The 17,402-nt window shown below is 35.8% G+C and overlaps 1 protein-coding gene across 1 annotated transcript in view; it reads left to right on the forward strand.

The window, feature by feature from the left end:
• Window positions 1-204: 204 nt before the first annotated feature.
• Window positions 205-17,402, forward strand: part of Top1 (DNA topoisomerase 1) — a 62,785-nt gene continuing 45,587 nt past the window's right edge. Inside the window, exons 1-5 of the mRNA XM_083113320.1 lie at window positions 205-312; window positions 622-670; window positions 5,921-6,246; window positions 8,029-8,156; window positions 16,335-16,624. Coding sequence (XP_082969446.1) covers window positions 271-312; window positions 622-670; window positions 5,921-6,246; window positions 8,029-8,156; window positions 16,335-16,624 — 835 coding nt within the window. The 5' untranslated portion in view covers window positions 205-270. The remainder of the gene's footprint in view (window positions 313-621; window positions 671-5,920; window positions 6,247-8,028; window positions 8,157-16,334; window positions 16,625-17,402) is intronic.

Genomic DNA, 17,402 nt, shown 5'->3' on the forward strand with positions numbered 1-17,402 from the left:
GATAATGATAAGAAAACTTATAAGCGACTCTTTTTCACTTCAAAAACTGGTAGTATTATGATCGAGAATGATGGCTTGGCTTTACAATCTCTTTCTATCTTTCTCTCTCCCTTTGACTTTTCCCCGAGACAAAACTTCATATCATAGGAAATGACGGATCCGGGGCCTTTGAGCCAACTTGCGCATGCGCAGTATGTGACTTGGGGTACTTTGTTTTTGGCCGTGTTGTCGCCATCACACATTGTGGAAGATACATAATAGGGAATTAGTATGGAAGGCTTAGACTCTGTTGAACGATCTGAATTATCTCCGGTAAGTACCTATATATATAATATTTGACCGTATGCTTATTTTCTTGTACCAAATTACCCCGTACAGTCACTGTATATATGACTTATGTGATGCGTTGGTCTACCTGCAAACCAACGAAAATTTTCTAAGTCCCAAGATGGCGTCAGAAACTAAGTCCAACGTTCTGTTCAAATTCATTTTTAGGCATTTTTGGAATTTTATTATAGCTTAGTTCTACCCTCTTGGTATGATTAAAATTTATTTCTGGAAAGAATAAACTACATATTTTGGGACAAAAATACTAAATATGGTGTATTTGTGTTCTTACAGGAGATAAAGCCCAAAGAAATAAGCGATTCGGCTGGAATTACCTCCAGTGGTGAGTAAAAAGTTAAAGACAGGCTACATATTGAATAGGAGATAGTCACAGTGAAAGAGAGGATCGGTCTGGGTCGGTAGTTAATTATAGATGATTGGAAATTTGATAGTAATTTATTATTAAGATTAGAGATATATAATTGTGTATGTAGTAGTGATTTGAGTATCAAATATAATGAATTTAATGTGATTTTATGCCACGTTAACTTGTAATTTTTACTCGTTTCAAATGAGGAGATGTGCTCTTTCATAGTGTACGTATTAGATTTTTGGTATTTCTATTATACACCTAGTTGTATTTCGTATTGGGAAATTTGGCTGAACTTCGTATTTTGCATAGTTGAGTAAAGTGTGCTTTTAAATGTGGAAACTAAAATAATTAATCATTAGATTTTTTTTTATCATTCGTGGAAATGAGAAATGGTAGGTAGCGACACGCGGTGCGTCTATGGCTTTTCTGTTGTAAATGTGATTGCGAACGTCAGGAGGTCAATTATGATTATATGTTCTACTTCGGTCGGTTTGCTTTGTACTGTAGCAGTGCTTAAAGATACTTTATATATTATGAACTTCATTCGTAGAGGCGGTTTTAGCGAATAGAGCGGTAAACAGATCACCTGGAAGTTACCGGTATCTGTGAAGCGTTATTTTAACATCTTTTATAGAAAACTGGAAGGGTCATTACTGTACTCGTGATTAGCTTGTTTGCGTTCACCGCAACGCACTGTTCGAGTTTCCTATCCGCTGGTATGTGCTGTTGACCTCCACCTGATGTAGGTAAATGTACTCGCAAGCAGGAACACGCACTGAGATTACGCAATTTGGCATGACGCGACTTTGCGTTCTGTAAAAGGAACAATTGGATAAGTCGTGAAGTTCAAAACGTGCTTAGTGGTATTCGTAAAAATGGCTAACTCGAATTACTCGAAGTTTTATTTTCGTGAACTATGATGCTACCTAGGGGCCGTTTACCCACTGTACCCTCTCTAGAATTACGCCGAATTATTTTGTAGTTTTTACTACAATGAATGATTGTTTCAAACTTCGTCGGCATCCAGATGAAATGCAGATAGTAGTTTTGTTCTTGGTAATTTGACGTGTGTGTGCATGTAGGGTTTACAAGAGATGCAACAGCACCGTAGTCCCAAGTTCCTTTTGTTTTATTGCGATTTCATTATGCTACAAATGCAATTTTAACATGGTTCGATTTCGATTTACATCTGTTAACACATACTATGGAGTTTTAACGATTACTTCAAGATTTTGTTCAAGATATGCTTTCATAGTTAGGTTAGGCAGGCCAGGTTTGGTTCTCTCCGCATTAAAATGAAGTCTCTAAATGCATTCTACGAAGGTTCCGATCTGCATCTGCATTAATTCCCGCTAGTTTGTGATACCTGCTTCTCAACGGAAAATAGATTGCCCATTTGAAGCATGCATGCTTGCGTAAGGTAATTTTTAAATTGTTTATTTCATCATAAATAACTTTTTCGAAGTTTTAAGGAAGGTTCAAATTTCATGTGACAGTGATTGCCAAAATTCTACGATAATTCGTTTGGTACTAATTTACTATAGTTCAAACAGATTTCTTCATTTTTACAGAAGAAACTACTTACCGTAGTAAGTTCCTGCAGCATTGTCTAACATCGGGAAGGTGTTTTGTGTGATGTGGGAATGTATCATAGCAGAAATTCATGTTCTTCGTTGAAAATTCATGCACCGTCGGAGAATAGCCTTTGGCGCGTACACCTTCGTACATCATCACGCTTTGTGGTTGTGTGTTCATGTTCATTGGGTATCCAGTGTTTTGAACTGTGTGTGTTTGCAACGAAAGTTAGAAACATGACGTGTCGTGGATGCATGGTGAAATTTGTACCGGGTGTGGAAGATCCAGTGGATTTTTTAATTTAATTGAACATGGGATCGTGAAGAAAGGAAAGGAATGTCAAAAATGTGGCAGTGAATGTAAGCTACTCGTTAGAAGGAATGGGATGTGGGTAGTATATGCCTAATATGAAGTGTCGTGGATGCATGGTGAAATTCAGGTTAGAAGGAATGGGATGTGGGTAGTATATGCCTAATATGAAGTGTCGTGGATGCATGGTGAAATTCAGGTAAGTTTTCCGTATCCTGGAAACTGATTTCTTCAAATTTAAAAGTTTTGGGGGCAGGTGACTCCGGCCAATTTCTAACATGCCTTTAACAGGAACTCAATAGAGAAAGCCGGAGCGGAGGCGGGGCCGCGGGAGCGGTTGGGGGCAGTAGGTCAATTACCCTAGGGGCGGAGCCCAGAATGGGTGGGAAATTTGGACTCAGAAATTTCTAAATTAATTTTTTAGTTTAAATTTCCCACAGATTCCGGGACGGATAGCACCACGAAACATTACAATTTTCTTCGTAAAACAATGCGAAAAAGTTTTAAAAAAATTAGATGATGAGCTTTGTTCACGGGTATTTCTTGGGTTCCGAAGGTTGAAGTTGAAACACTGCATAACGAATGAAAATCGACAAAACACAAGTACGACGCGCGATTATGTAGGAAGGTGTACGCGCCATATTGTGTCTGAGGCAAGCAAAAAGGCTACGAGAAAGAAGTACTCGTAATGTGAAAAATTGCAATTACTTTGATCAAAAAAAGTCAATACATGTTACGGAATGTTCCACGAAGCAGATAGGTAAGTACGAATGTCAAAAATTGACGAAACTAAGAAATTATAGGTGTTTGAACTATAGTAAATTTTTACCAATTAACATACTTAGGTATGACTTAAGATGACCAGACCCCTCTCTCATTTTCTTTATATTTGGCATACTTACTAATTGAGGCTGCGGTGGCTCAGTCGGTAACGCATCTGACCACCATGCTAAAGGTCCTGGGTTTGATACTCGGCCAGTTCAAATCCGGGAACTTTTCTAACGATGGAAGCGGCCCCGGTGCCCACCCAGCGTCGAAAAAAGTGGGTACCTGGGGGAAACCCTGGGGGGTAAAGGCGGTCAGGGGCGTGATGCTGATCACATCACCCCCACTCATGACGGGATCAAGAAAGTTTGGGTTACCACCACACCCCCTATACACCTTCATGGCATGGTGCTATGCACAGGGGAGCACTTTACCTTTTTTACTAATTGAGACCTACTAATGACGAATCTGAAGTTAAAATTTGCCTGAAACTCTAGAAATTGCAAAATTATTGCGAACCATTGACGTGTGGTTAGGTTAGTTTCAGTTAGGTTAGGCAAACATAGTTAAAATTTGGTGTCGTGGTAGTATCAGGAATATATATATTTGCTTGTGAAACAAAAAAAATTCAGGGAAATCTACTGTTCCCCTTCTGAAAACTAACGCCTTATTTTAGCTTATTTTGCAATTTCTAGACGTTTCCGACAACTTTTAACTTCAGATTCGTGATTAGGAGGCCTCAATTAGTGAGTATGCCAAATATGAAGAAAATCTGAGAGTGGTCCAGTCATCTTAAGTTGTTCCCGTACTTATTTAACCATTGATTGGGTGCAATGTAAGGAGTTACATTGTCGGGCCCCACAAAAAAAAAAAATGTTTGTAACCGTAAAAACAATTTTTTTATTTTTTCAAATCAACATTTCATACATTTTTTAAAAATCAAAATGTGAAATTTAGTATTCAGCTTTCTTCCTTTGGTAGTAACAAATTGTGGCAGCAACTAATTTTTTTCTGCTTTAGTTCCTCGACAAGATCTAGGTTACTAAACCAATTGTTATGCAGTTATGTTACGACCAATACCAAATAAGGGCTCAGCTAATCAAGAAAGGCCTTTCAGGTTGATTTCCAGGATAAATTTCTAAATTATAGAAATAAAAGAGTAGCCAGACTAGGAAAACATGTTTTTTTATGAATACTGATATATGCTAACATTGTTTACATGTTAAATGAATAAGGTAATTTAATTTACTGAATATATTTTGAAAACATTACATTTCAAAAAGTTGTGGAATCGGGTGCATCGAGCCTGACAATTCACTTACTTTTACTGAAGAAGGTTTTAAGCAAACTGACTTATATGTATTCAAACATTATTAGATAGAGACAGCTACTCAATAGTGCAAAGGGTGATGCAATCTAAGAAGGAAAGGGGGGGATAAAGTGTGAGAGCTGTGCCTATTAGTTCAGTTGCACCCGACCGAAGGTTAATATGAGTTACTTAGGCAGGGGAGATTAGACTGCTTCCGAAAAGAAATATTTGTTTTTTTTGTCATGTTTTTACAATATATGTTGGAATATAATGATTAGAACCTGGAAGCTTCGGCATTTTTATTGCTCAAAGTAAACGGGTAAAAAGTATTTTAAAACATTCAAAATAAACTAAATCTTCAATGAAAATGGAACTCTGATATGTGTATTATTCATCCATGAGATTTGCAGGATTTGTTCATTAAAAAAGAAGAAACAACACTTGGAAGAAAAAAAATCAGATTATCTTCACATGACCAAATATTCACTCTGATTGGCTGTTCCACAGAATCTAGCAGAGAAGTCATTTGTAATTAGAACATAGTCTAGACAACTAAACCAGTGTAGCAGCCAGCCTGGCAGATCATTTCCAGCCATGTAATCAGTCCAGCGCCAACTAGGGCATACCTACCAGAAATTCAGTTCAGTTCGGTAGGGGTGATAGTTCTTATGACTGTTTCAAACTTACCTCTTCCAATATTATATATATTAATATCTTCTTTTCCTTTAGTTAGTAAGATGTTGCAATTGAAAGTAACACAGATTTAACTATTTTAATTGTTAAAGTTTTGCACTTTTTTTTCTGCTTTAAATACATGAAAGAGAACTAACTATCTTGCTTACAATGCTAGGAATTATGATTACATTAAGGCCTGCTTTCAATACACTCATTTTAAATGATGAAAAAAGAAAAAGCAGTGAGGTGAAAGTAGGCAAATTGAAAAACATGGTCTAGCAACAAGGTAAATTATTTATATATATGTTAAGAAGCTATGGTTATGTGCAACCAATAGAAAGGGTCATTTTTCTAAACTTGAACAAATGTATATTTTGGTGGGTGGCGGAGAGCATTCTTTTGCTTGAAATACAAATGTTGAGAAAGGAACAACTCTCAAGTTTCAATTACAAGAAGTACATTTATGGCTGCAAAGTATAAATTATTGCTTCTAGTGATTGTAACTGGTATAAATGCTGTGGATGTTAAGTATTTGTTTAATATTTTTATTTTTTCAAACTTTGTTTTAAATGAAATATATATTTTAGGTGATGCGCAACATGTGGTTATGAATGGATACTCAAATGGCTTGGATGAGAAGCACATTAAAAAGGAGCACAAAGACCATAAAGATAAACATAGAGATAAAGAAAGAGATAGAGACAAATACAAAGATAAGCATAAAGAGCATAGAGATAGAGAAAAAGACAAGGAGAGATCCCGTGATAAGGATAAGGAGAAGAGTAAAGACAAGGAAAAAGAGAGAAGCAAGGATAAAGAAAGAGATCGAGAGAAGGACAAGTCGAGGGATAGAGATAAAGACCGAGACAGGCATAGGGACAAGGAAAGAGAGAAACACAGTTCAAGCAGCAAGGTAAGGATTTTAGTGTACATACACAAAACAGTACATGTACCAATTGTGTAATTCAGATGTAATCTTTACGCACATGGGGTATTGTCATGAGTGGGACACACTGCCTACATTTTTTATATTACAGTAACTAATGTACTGATAGTATAGTAACATTTTTCTTACACTTTCTGTGCCATGAAACTTAAGTGTTGATTAAACGTAACTACCCTTAAAATACTTTCCAAGATTTGTAGCTATAAGTGAACAATTTTGTGTCTCAGACGAAATACTGCCTCTTACTTAATAAGAAATTTGTTTGAACCTTTACTCGTATTTTGGTTGATTTTTCGACCATCGAATATATATGGTTCTAATCGTAATTTGGTTCGAAAATCGACCATGCAGCTGATTACAGAATTCCTGTTTGTTTATTATCGTGATACTTTTCTTTTAGGTCGGAAACACTTACAGTGGGTTAAACGAAGCTTTGGCATGTAATGTGGATGCACCCCCTCCCCCCAACTCCAAAGTTACGTATGGAAGCTGGCACAAATTTTAAGTTCGTACACTTATTTGACAAAAAATGTTATAACTCTTAGACTATTAGACCAATCTACTTTGGGTCACTTTTGTTTTGCAGCTAAAACATCACGGCATGCAACCGTGCTGAAATGAAAATGCCAAAGCCAATAAAAGGGGTTGGGTGGGCAGTGGCCCCCAACTTTCAATGAAAAAATCATAAAAATGGGGAGTTTGCCCCCCTCTTCTCCCACTATTTTGGAAAGGGGACACAAACTTGAGACTTATTTACAAAGAATGGTCCTTTCTCATCCGAATGAAAGTCGTTTCATGTTCCTGGGTGCATTACATTATCGAATATGTGAAAAAACTCCCCATTTTTATTATTTTTTTCATTGAAAATGGGGGGTCGTGGCCCACCCAATCTCTCTTATTGGCTTTGGCATTTTGATGTCTGCACTGTTGCATGCCCTGATTTTTTAGCTGCAAAACTAAAGTTACCCGAAATAGATTGGCCAAATAGTCTTAAGAGTTATAAAATCTTTCTCATGACCCCCCTCCCCCTCGGGAGAGTAAAGGTTAAAGGAGAAATTAATTATTTTTTTGGTGTCATGATAAAAGTATATCAAACAGTTAAAATAAACTAACAATGTGTAGAGTACCTTCTACTTTCTAACTTAATTATGTACAGTACTTGAATTTTTATTAGGGATGGGACCGATTAATCAGTACTCTTATCGGTATCGGCATATCGGTAAAATTACAGATTTTTTTACCGATCCAATATATCTATAAACATCTTATAATTTAGTGCAAAATTCTGCCATTTTGTTGTAATTTTTATGGATAATCTCCATGCCCTTCATTCTAAAAAAGTAAATGTCTAAATATTCAACTTCTTTTGCACTGCGGTCACCACGAAACACACATTTATTAAGGAGATCAATTAACGTTTCAGGTTCTTCAAGGACCATTTCTAATTTTATATCAGATCTGTACATCTGCCACCTGTCAGCCACTTTTCAAACCACGAAGGAACATTGTTCCCAAGTTACAGGAGTGTGCGGTTTGTAATGTTATCTCACTTAAAAAGTTTTCATTTCATTCTGTCTCTTAATTTTACCTTTAAACCAATATCAGCAGTTACTGATAAGTAGATGACCTTAAAATTGCCAAAAAATGCATTTATGACCTAATACATGAAAAAAATGCCCTATGATAAGTATCAATTAATCTGTCTCATGAGAATAGAATTCACTAATACCATGTTAATTGCATCAATAGGACAAGGACAAACATGGTAGTGGCAGTGATAGAGAGAAGAAACACAAAGAAGACAGGGATAAGGAGAAGAGGCATCATGATAAGGAGGTGAAAAGCAGTTCTTCCAGCAAAGACAAGTCTAGCTCCAGGTGAGTTCAGAACCCTTTACGTTTATGTCCATGAAAAAGAATGTGCAGGTACCTTGCTAGTTGTAATCTTGAGGTTAACTCAGACTATACAAATGTGATGTTTCGTGTATGTAAATATTCATGGGTTCTTGCCTTCATTTTGTGCATATTCATTGTAAAGAACTTACAAGCTAGGTTCACCCCTTCCGTAAAAAGAATGAGGTCACCAATCAGAAAGTGCTTAGGATTGGGCTGTGAATTGTGCCTCTAATATGATTTGGTGGTGGGCATTGATTTGAGAGCTTGCTGAAGCATACTGTGTTTTTCATATGGGCACATACTTAAGTATTCCCTAAGGGGTATGAGGACTGACCTTAGTACTTCTAACCTGATACCTGTGTTGTGTTATTTTATCCAGTGTGATTTTTGTATGTGCACTTTAACAGAATTTAGTTTTTTAATACAGTGGAACTTCGACAAAGCTGAAAAAACTTAAAATTGGGGGGAAATTTTGTAACATTTTGCTATGTTGGGACCAGCAAGATTGAATGTATCATGCAGCAAAATGTTAAATCTGAAAACGTAAAATCTGGGTTCCACTGTATTTTTTTTATTTTTTTGCCATGGTTTTACTAGCACAAAAATAACTTTATATTTTATCCAGAAACCTGAGTATTGTTAACACAATTCATTAGTAGTTTTTTTCCAGTTATATTGTTAGATTTCATATTGTTGCAACTGCAATTTTCATATTCCCAAGTTTTGAAGTAAAGATCTGTTGAGGGGAACATAACCAAAAAGTTAATGTGCTTGTTAATCCACAGTTAAAAAAAACAAATGTAACTCCATGGTATTGTGTATGGTTTAATTGGATAAGACATAGTGTGAATTGTTGAAATGTTCCAAAAATAGAATATTAATCAACAGTTTGATTGAATTGTGACAGTGCACAGAAATAAATCTTAATTTCAGTTGAGTATATTTTTAATCAGTCTTTTAAATTTTGAGAGGAAAACTGAAGACCAGAATAGAGGAAAAGAAATTTGGTAGTTGCACTTTGACCTTAATCTGTCCTGGTTGATGTTATGTTCAAAGCAGGGCCATTACAAAAAAATGGTACAGAAATCTGGTATCGGTGACACAGTGGTCAGAAAGACAGGAGCTTATTTTGTATGCGAAGTACATGCTGTTGTTGAATTGAAAACTGTGCTGATCCTGTTAAGGAAGTGTAATCCTCCCAAACCTCGCAGCAGACAAATGATATGAAGTGCGTTACTGATCAGACTTGGTCACCTGTCTCGAGCTACTTAACTTTTGGAAAACTTGACTCTGAAGCAGTGAGAATCCACATGTGCTTCATGAACATCCTCTGCATTCTATAACATTCGAGTTTGTATAGCAGTGTCCAGAGAATAGATCGGGAGCCAATGGTGTGTGGTGGCACGACGAACTCAAACACACAATAATGTGCTTGTATCTATCTATTCACATTCATGCATGTTTAATTTCAACAAGATGGGGCTACAGCTTGCAATTAAGGATCTCCACAGTGCTACTCAAATAGATTTCTGCTCGTTGAATCATATATATATGGAAACTTTGGTCTTCAATGTTACATGATTACCATACTTCTTTTTCTGGGAGACAGCTAAATGATCCGTGTCCAAGAATCCTCCAAATAAGCAACCTAGCATTGTCCATGGCCCAGAAAAACCAAATATTTTGGTTCAAGGGGTCTCTAATTTGATTCCCAGTCGATGCACTGCACAGTGGTTTTGATTCTACTTTAGACTGTAGGTCCAGTCCCAAGTAGCCTATCTTAGCATAAAGTGGACTTTTTAAGTTAACAGATTTTTTTATTCAAAATTCTCTCCAAGATCACAGCCACAGAACGACTTTTTTGTTGACTTATCAATGTACATATTTGGTGTTGCCAATGTAGAATTCCAGGTAATTTATCTTTTGTGGAATTTGTCTAAATATGAAACCTTCTTCAGGTAGGTTTGGTTTGTCAATGCATGATTTATCTATTTGATACATAGAAATTAATGTGTGTATGTTATTCAAGAAACAAAAGAGATTCATAAATAATGCCCTTGAGGGATGAGTAAGAATATATTTTCAAGACATCAAGTAAGGGTGGTAATGGAAAATTTAAAAGATATCTTGTATTTTTTGAGTTTGTTTTACTTTTATCCAATCAAGGTTAGAGGAAGATATTTTCCAAGGGAATAAATTGATACGTGTGTAATCATTTGTAGAATGTAGTCAAACGTGTTCACTTGGCTGTTGCAAAAGTTAAGGCCAGTAATATGTTTGTGTAGTTACGAAACTGAAGATTGAATTCGGGGGGGGGGGGGGGGATAAAGCCATCTTCAGCATCTTTTGATACTGTCAAGAGTTGAATGAATGACCCATTTTTTTTTTTTAATCATGCGACTGAGCCTTTTATCAGTGGAATATTCAGACAATTACTTTTTTCTCATCTGATATTGAAAACTCACTTAAACTGCATTTTTTCATTCCTATCATTATACATTCTTATTTATTTCTGTCTGAAAAGTGTTTTATTTATGGTGTAATTGTAACATGACACATAAAAGATCCGTGTAATTATTCACAAGAATATGAGCAATATTTTAATTTTTCAAGCAGAATTTATGAAAAAATTATGGTGAATATATTTATTTGCAGTACTAATTGGAGACAAGTTACTAACAAAAGTTTAAAAAAACTATTGTCAGTGCTGGAGGCATATCTGAGACAATTTGGTAAGCTTGTTAATGTTGTGTGTTTTCAGGTTAACTTCTGTTAACTAATTATGTCTCTGATAATTTTTTTTCGCTAATACAGTTCATTGTGTGATTCAAACCATATACACTCAAGTTTAAGGATTAAAGTTTTTCCAGAATTTATTAGCTTCGAAATTTTGTGTGTGTTCAACCAGTAGTAAAGTTAGTCTTTGAAGATGACTTTTATAAATAAAAGAAAGTGTTAAAAATTGTACAGTTGTTAAAAGAGAAATTATTTTTGATTGTTGTTTCTACTATATTCTTACAATCAACATCTTCAAATAAGTATACTTTTCTGTTGTGACGTTATTATTTCTTATGATTTCTATATACAAAGTTAATTTTGTTGTTGAGCTTCTATGAACAAGCTGAAACACAACTCTCAGATAAATGCTACAATTTATTGTGAATGTTTCTCTGTAACAATATTTTTTGAAAGAGAAAAAAGAAATAAAATGTAATAAAGTTAACGAAAACTGCACATAAAGTTGACTTAAAATAGCAATAAAAGAAAAGTGTCTATTTTCTTGAATTTTTACAGCAGAATTAATCAATTTTCTGGATTTTTACATAACTCCCAGGATAAATCAGACTGCAGAAAGTGTGGTGTTTGTGTAATAAACTTTAAATGCCATGTTTTTTATTTTTCCAGTTCATTTTGCATATTTCGAGACAAAACATTGTAGGAAAATCTACCTAGCACCTTTCAAAGACATGAAAAGTGAACATTAAAATGTGTTATTTCAGATTTTGTGCTTATATGAAATATGCATATGTCTATTAATCCTGCATCACGTGCAATGGCTAGACTACACAACTGCGAAACTTGGACCTGTCAGGAATCAAACTTGAATGACTTTCCTTGGGAAAAAACTATCCTTAAGCCTGTTGGCTTCTGATGTAAATTTCATACTATTGTGTCCTTAGAACCTCGGAAGTAGGTGCCAAATTTTTACTTGGGTACTAGTTTTCATAGTACCTAACATAGTTTGTATGCATGTAATTAGTATCTTTACAGTTATATGTATTTGCAAAAGTTGTAATTCAACCACAACATATCCTCCACCCCACAATTATCAAGAAAATGGATTATGTAAGGATGGACTGTTTGAAAGCAGTGCTGTCTAAGTTCTGCTATCAAATTGCAAATGTTTCATGAAGAATGTAAATGGTTCAGTCACCTCCTTAATTAACATGCATTACCAGATAATTGTTTGGTTCTCTACATAAAACTGTTATCTTCACCTTCCTTCCAATCATGACGAAACGTGAATTGATATGTGGCCATCACTTCAGATTTTTTTGACACGTGCAGCCTATGGAGTTGGTCAGTGGGGCACGTCCTTTGATTTTGCACAGTTTTTCGAACTTTTTCTGCAGTGATCTGTGGCACTAAGGCAAAAACATGTGGCAATGCTGAAAATATAGCCTCAGAAGAGGAGGAACGGTTAAAGATTTCAAATCTTTTCTAAGGAAAATATAAAAACTGGTTATTGGGATGTTTACTTACAATGTGTGTGTACAACTTGTTAGGGAAAGCTGGACCTTTATATTCCATGGTTACTAAGTTATTGTTTTTTGCCTACAATAGCATCCTGAATCTTAACAATTGCCATTTGTTTCTATGGGTTGCTCATTATGCACAGGTTAATGGCACCATAAAGTTGGTGCCCCTTGAGGGCTGCTGCTGATTTTTGGTATGGGCCCGTTGTGTGTGTTACGAGAATGTGAAGTTGATATTTTCTTAAGATATCACTAGGCTCATCCAGCCTCAAATAAATGGGTACCTGGGGCAACCCTTCAGGGGGAGGCAGCTGGAGCATGGTGCTGATCACATCACCTCCAATATGGCAGAGATCGAGAATGTGTGGGACCCTACCCCACGTCCCCTAAATGTGCCTTCATGACACGGTGCTGTATGCACCTCACCCAAATGTCAAACCCTCTTCTGCTTAGTGTACACCCTGGACTGCATTGTTGCAACCAACGAGGCTCTGGCATCTGGATTCACAGCCAGTATAAACCTCTGTGGGGCTTCCCCTGTCGGTGCACTTTTGCGATTGTCCTTTCAGCAATTTCATATTACCACTTTTCATCCCCATCTTTGCAATTAGCCAAAAATGGCTATTTATATTTCACAGATTTTCATTTGCAATTGTTCTCAAAATGTGTGATGTTTGCAGCACTCTTTACCTTGCTTAGAGCCCACTATTTACAGTTTTGAGTTGCTTAATGAAGCAATAAAGTGAAAAAAAGTTCACATTAGTTTCAGTGTCAGTGACGTTGTGATGCTGAATTTGATGGATGCTTGAAAATCTCTTCATGAGAGAATGCAGATTTTTTCATGTACTTTGTTTTTTCTGCCTCCTGTTATAATTATAGGTCTAATTTCTCTTATTGCAATAAACATGGTCCATAGTCATGGTTAAGTTTTTGTTGAATTGAGACATATTTTAAGTCATTTCACAGATGTCAGCTTGTTTAGAAAGGACAACATGTGTAACTGATTCTGCTTCAACTTGCATGACCTCATTTATGAACAACAGTTTCACATATCCAGATACATGTATGACACTTTTCCATTTTCATAATGTTTGCCCTGACTAAGCACTTAAAAACAATACCTGCTTCCAAAATAAATATTATGTACCTTGATTTACCTTTTTAAGTTGGCTGGGACTATGCTACCTAGAGGGTGGGTACATGTAAAAAGTCAGTTCTTTCGTGAATTTAACATTTTCCTTCATTTATAATCAAGAATCTACTGTTTGTTTTCTCGTGTATTTTTCTGCTGCATTGATATTTTCTAATATTGCACCTTTGTATAACTAGGAATAACTTGCGTAACTAGAAAAATTACTCTTCCAACGTATTTTCTCTGAGAATATGATTACAATCATTCTCTAAATTTTAATGACACTGGTTCTTTATTGGCATGCAGTATTGGTATAGTATTTTTACAATAAGTACTGACATAAGTAAAAAACACTAGACAATGAATATATGCAATTAATATTGCATGCTAATATAATTTCAGTAGGGATGTGACAAAGCAGATTCGAGATGTGTGAATATTGGCCATTACAAAACAAAACAGCAAATGTTACAATTAATGTGTTTTCTTATTCTTGCTGCAACATATTGTCCCTATTCTCTTATCACCTTACATAGCTAGGCACTCTACATGAGTGCAAAGCAATCTGTTTTGGGGTACCTATTCACAAACAGGTCTTGCACGCTGGCTGTAACCCGACAGCTGTGATAGACGTTGAGAAAAGAGGGGAGTGAAGCTGCTGAACATTCGTATCTTCTATCACAGACATGCAGCCTCGATTGTTGTGTTTCCGATCTAATGTGATACTATTTTGCAAAAAGACAATTCACTCTGCAGAAAAAGCAGGAAGTAAAGAATCCTCTAGTTTATGAGTACCGTATTTACGCGTGTATAATGCGCACCCTGGTTTTTCATCGGGAAAAGTTTCAAAAAAATTATGTCTCTCGTATAATGCACAGTACAATCCAGTTTCAAGAAAAGGTTTTCCTAGTTGTAGGTCATAAAGCTGTTGCTATGCTGATCAAGAGTGAATAATATCATACCTATCCAATGAGTCACCTTTTGCTATGTGGACCAAGAAGAAAATATCCTCTTGTGTAAACAATAAGTCTCCAACCCATGCCACCTCCCCCTTCTCCCTCCACTGGGTTTAGCGTCCCAAAGCTTTCACTCTTTAACCACCTTATTTATTGTGTAATAGTAGAAAGTGGGATCAAAATTATGTTATGGATTTGCAGTACTCAGGAAGTTATTTTCTATTATTTCTCACCCTACAAATACTGCTGATACACATCCCATGTGACGGGAGGTGCATGCTCGAATTTTGCCAGAGTTGCACTGCTTTTCTTGGTGTCGCAGAACACTATAAAGTGAAAATTGTGAAATGGCTTTCAAACTTTTATACGTGGTTTTGCTCATTCCTTCTTTACTTTTTTTAAAAGAACTTCAAAATATATACTTTCCCTTGACTAATGTAACATTTATACATGACACATTCAGGACCTTCAAACTAGCAGTTAGCAGCAGAAGATGTCTTCCATTAAGGAATTTACACACGCCATGTATAATTATTTGGTCAGTAATAAATTTTAATTATAGTTTTCTTTCATCCAAAGCACCATAGAAATCAGAACGTTCATTCATTTTGTGATGAACTTATTTCAACCGCATTTCACATTAGTGTCATTATCTTGAATGGAAATCTGTTGCCATATTCAGAAACTACAGGATTTAAGCTTTACAACAATATATAACATGATAGGGTAAACATGAAAAATCAATGCGTCCCAAAATCATGGAATGACCCTGTACGGTTTCATGTTGGCTGTCTGAATTATTCCGTGCATAATACACACCACAGTTTTTGGGAGCAAAAATTTTGGAAAAAAGTGCGCATTATACCTGAGTAAATACGGTATTTACAACTTTCTGCCAGATTGGTGTAATATCAATACTGGTCAGTTTTATTTTTATATTAATATATAAAAGAGTCCGTCCTCACTCACTGATTCAATGCACAGCCCAATTCTATGGACCTAGAAACTTGAATTTTAACGGGTCTTTTTCTCTTACGACATAAGCACCCACCAAGGAGTTTTCTCAATTCAACCTCAAAGGGGGTAAAAGGGGTGTTAATTTTTGAAAGTTTGTACAGTTATAGCCTAAATGCCTGGACCTAGAAACTTGAAAGTTTAGAGGTAGTTTCTACTTACGATTTAAACACCTACTAAGAAGGTTAATTTTTTCTAAATTTAAACCCTAGAGGAGGAAAAAGGATGTTAATTTTTTAAAGTTTGAATTATTTTTGTGGAGCTAGAAACATGAAAATGCTTATATTAAAAACGAAAGTTCTCATCTCAACATGGCTGTGTTTTCCGGATATAAACAAATATTCTCATTAGGGATGGGACCGATTACTCTATCGGTATTGGCCGATATAGGCATATCGGTGTATCGGTTAAATTACCGATTATTTTACTGGTGATATATCGATAAATATCTGATAATTTAGTGCAAAATTCTGCCACTTTGTTGTAATTTTTATGGATAATCTCCATGCCGCCCTTTCTAAGAAAGTAAATGTCTAAATATTCAACTTATTTTGCACTGCAGTCACCTTGAAACACACATTTATTAAGGAGATGAATGATCATTTCAGGTTCTTCAAGGACCATTTCTAATTTTATATCGGATTGGTAGAATATCGGTATCGGTAAATTTTATATCGGTATCGGCTAAAATTTCATATTGGCCCATCCCTAATTCTCATGAATACCAGTTACATTTTGTTGGTATAGAATACCATTTAAGTGATTGCCTGTATAATATTTGTGGTATCGTCTTCATTTACAGTAGAGATAAGGACAGGGAGAGAGAAAGGGAGAAGGACAAGGAGAGAAAGGACAAACATAGCAGCAGCAATAGCAGCAGCCACAAGGACAAGGATAAGGACAAGCATAGTTCCAGCAAGGACAAGGACAGGCATAAAGAAAAGGATAAGAGCTCAAGCAGTAGGGAGAAAGAAAAGCATAAGGAGAGTTCATCAGATAAAGAAAGGAGCAAAGAAGAATCGGATAAGGATAGAAGCAAAGAAGGCGACAAGAAGAAGCACAGTAGCGACAAAGACAGACACAAGGACAAAGGTGAGAAATATAATATTCACAGAATTTTTTTTAACATTAACAATAATGAATATGTAGTACGGACACTACTGGGTTGTAACAAAGTAAATAATCATGAATTATATGTAACAACTGCTGTTGTTTCGAACTTGTAACACACAACTTCTGCGATTACTCACCTCTGTAACTTCTAAATAGTAAGCCACGATCAATTTGAAATGATTTTTGTAATCAAGTTGCAGACAAATCCTTGCCTTCGCTAGGTTGTTTCAATTGGAACATGTTTTCAGAGCAGAAAGGATCATTGGCTTCGACCTGTTTCCATTCACTCACTTCCTTATCTTCATCTTCCTCCCAGAGAAGATTAATGTGATAATGTTGCACATCTGTCTCTAAATTTCTTCTATTTTCCAATTTTACAGGGAAGTGTTACAATGTATCAGGAACAAATTTAACTTTTTCCTTTATGTAAACTATTTTGGTAAGAGTGGATTTTCAGTGACCAGCAGGTTCATGCTGTTCTGTAGCCTCTAGTCCTTTGTGATCCATGTAAATTTTGAAACTGCAAAATGTTTGATTCTAAATAAAATCGCAAGAGACTTGGAGTTCATTGTTTTTTAACTTTCGGCTAGCATACTGGATGACATGAACATCTGGACCATAAGTTCGAAAAGTAAGCAGCCAAATCCTTTTACACAAGTATCTGACTAAACAAAATTCCTTTGAAAAATTAGGCTGTGACAGGGCAGGTGCACTAATCAGTTCCTGTTTCATAAACTCAAAAGCCTGATCTTCCATA

Source organism: Lepisma saccharinum, chromosome 27 (assembly GCF_977018435.1).
Source record: "Lepisma saccharinum chromosome 27, izLepSacc3.1, whole genome shotgun sequence".
Classification (NCBI taxonomy): Eukaryota; Metazoa; Arthropoda; class Insecta; order Zygentoma; family Lepismatidae; genus Lepisma; species Lepisma saccharinum.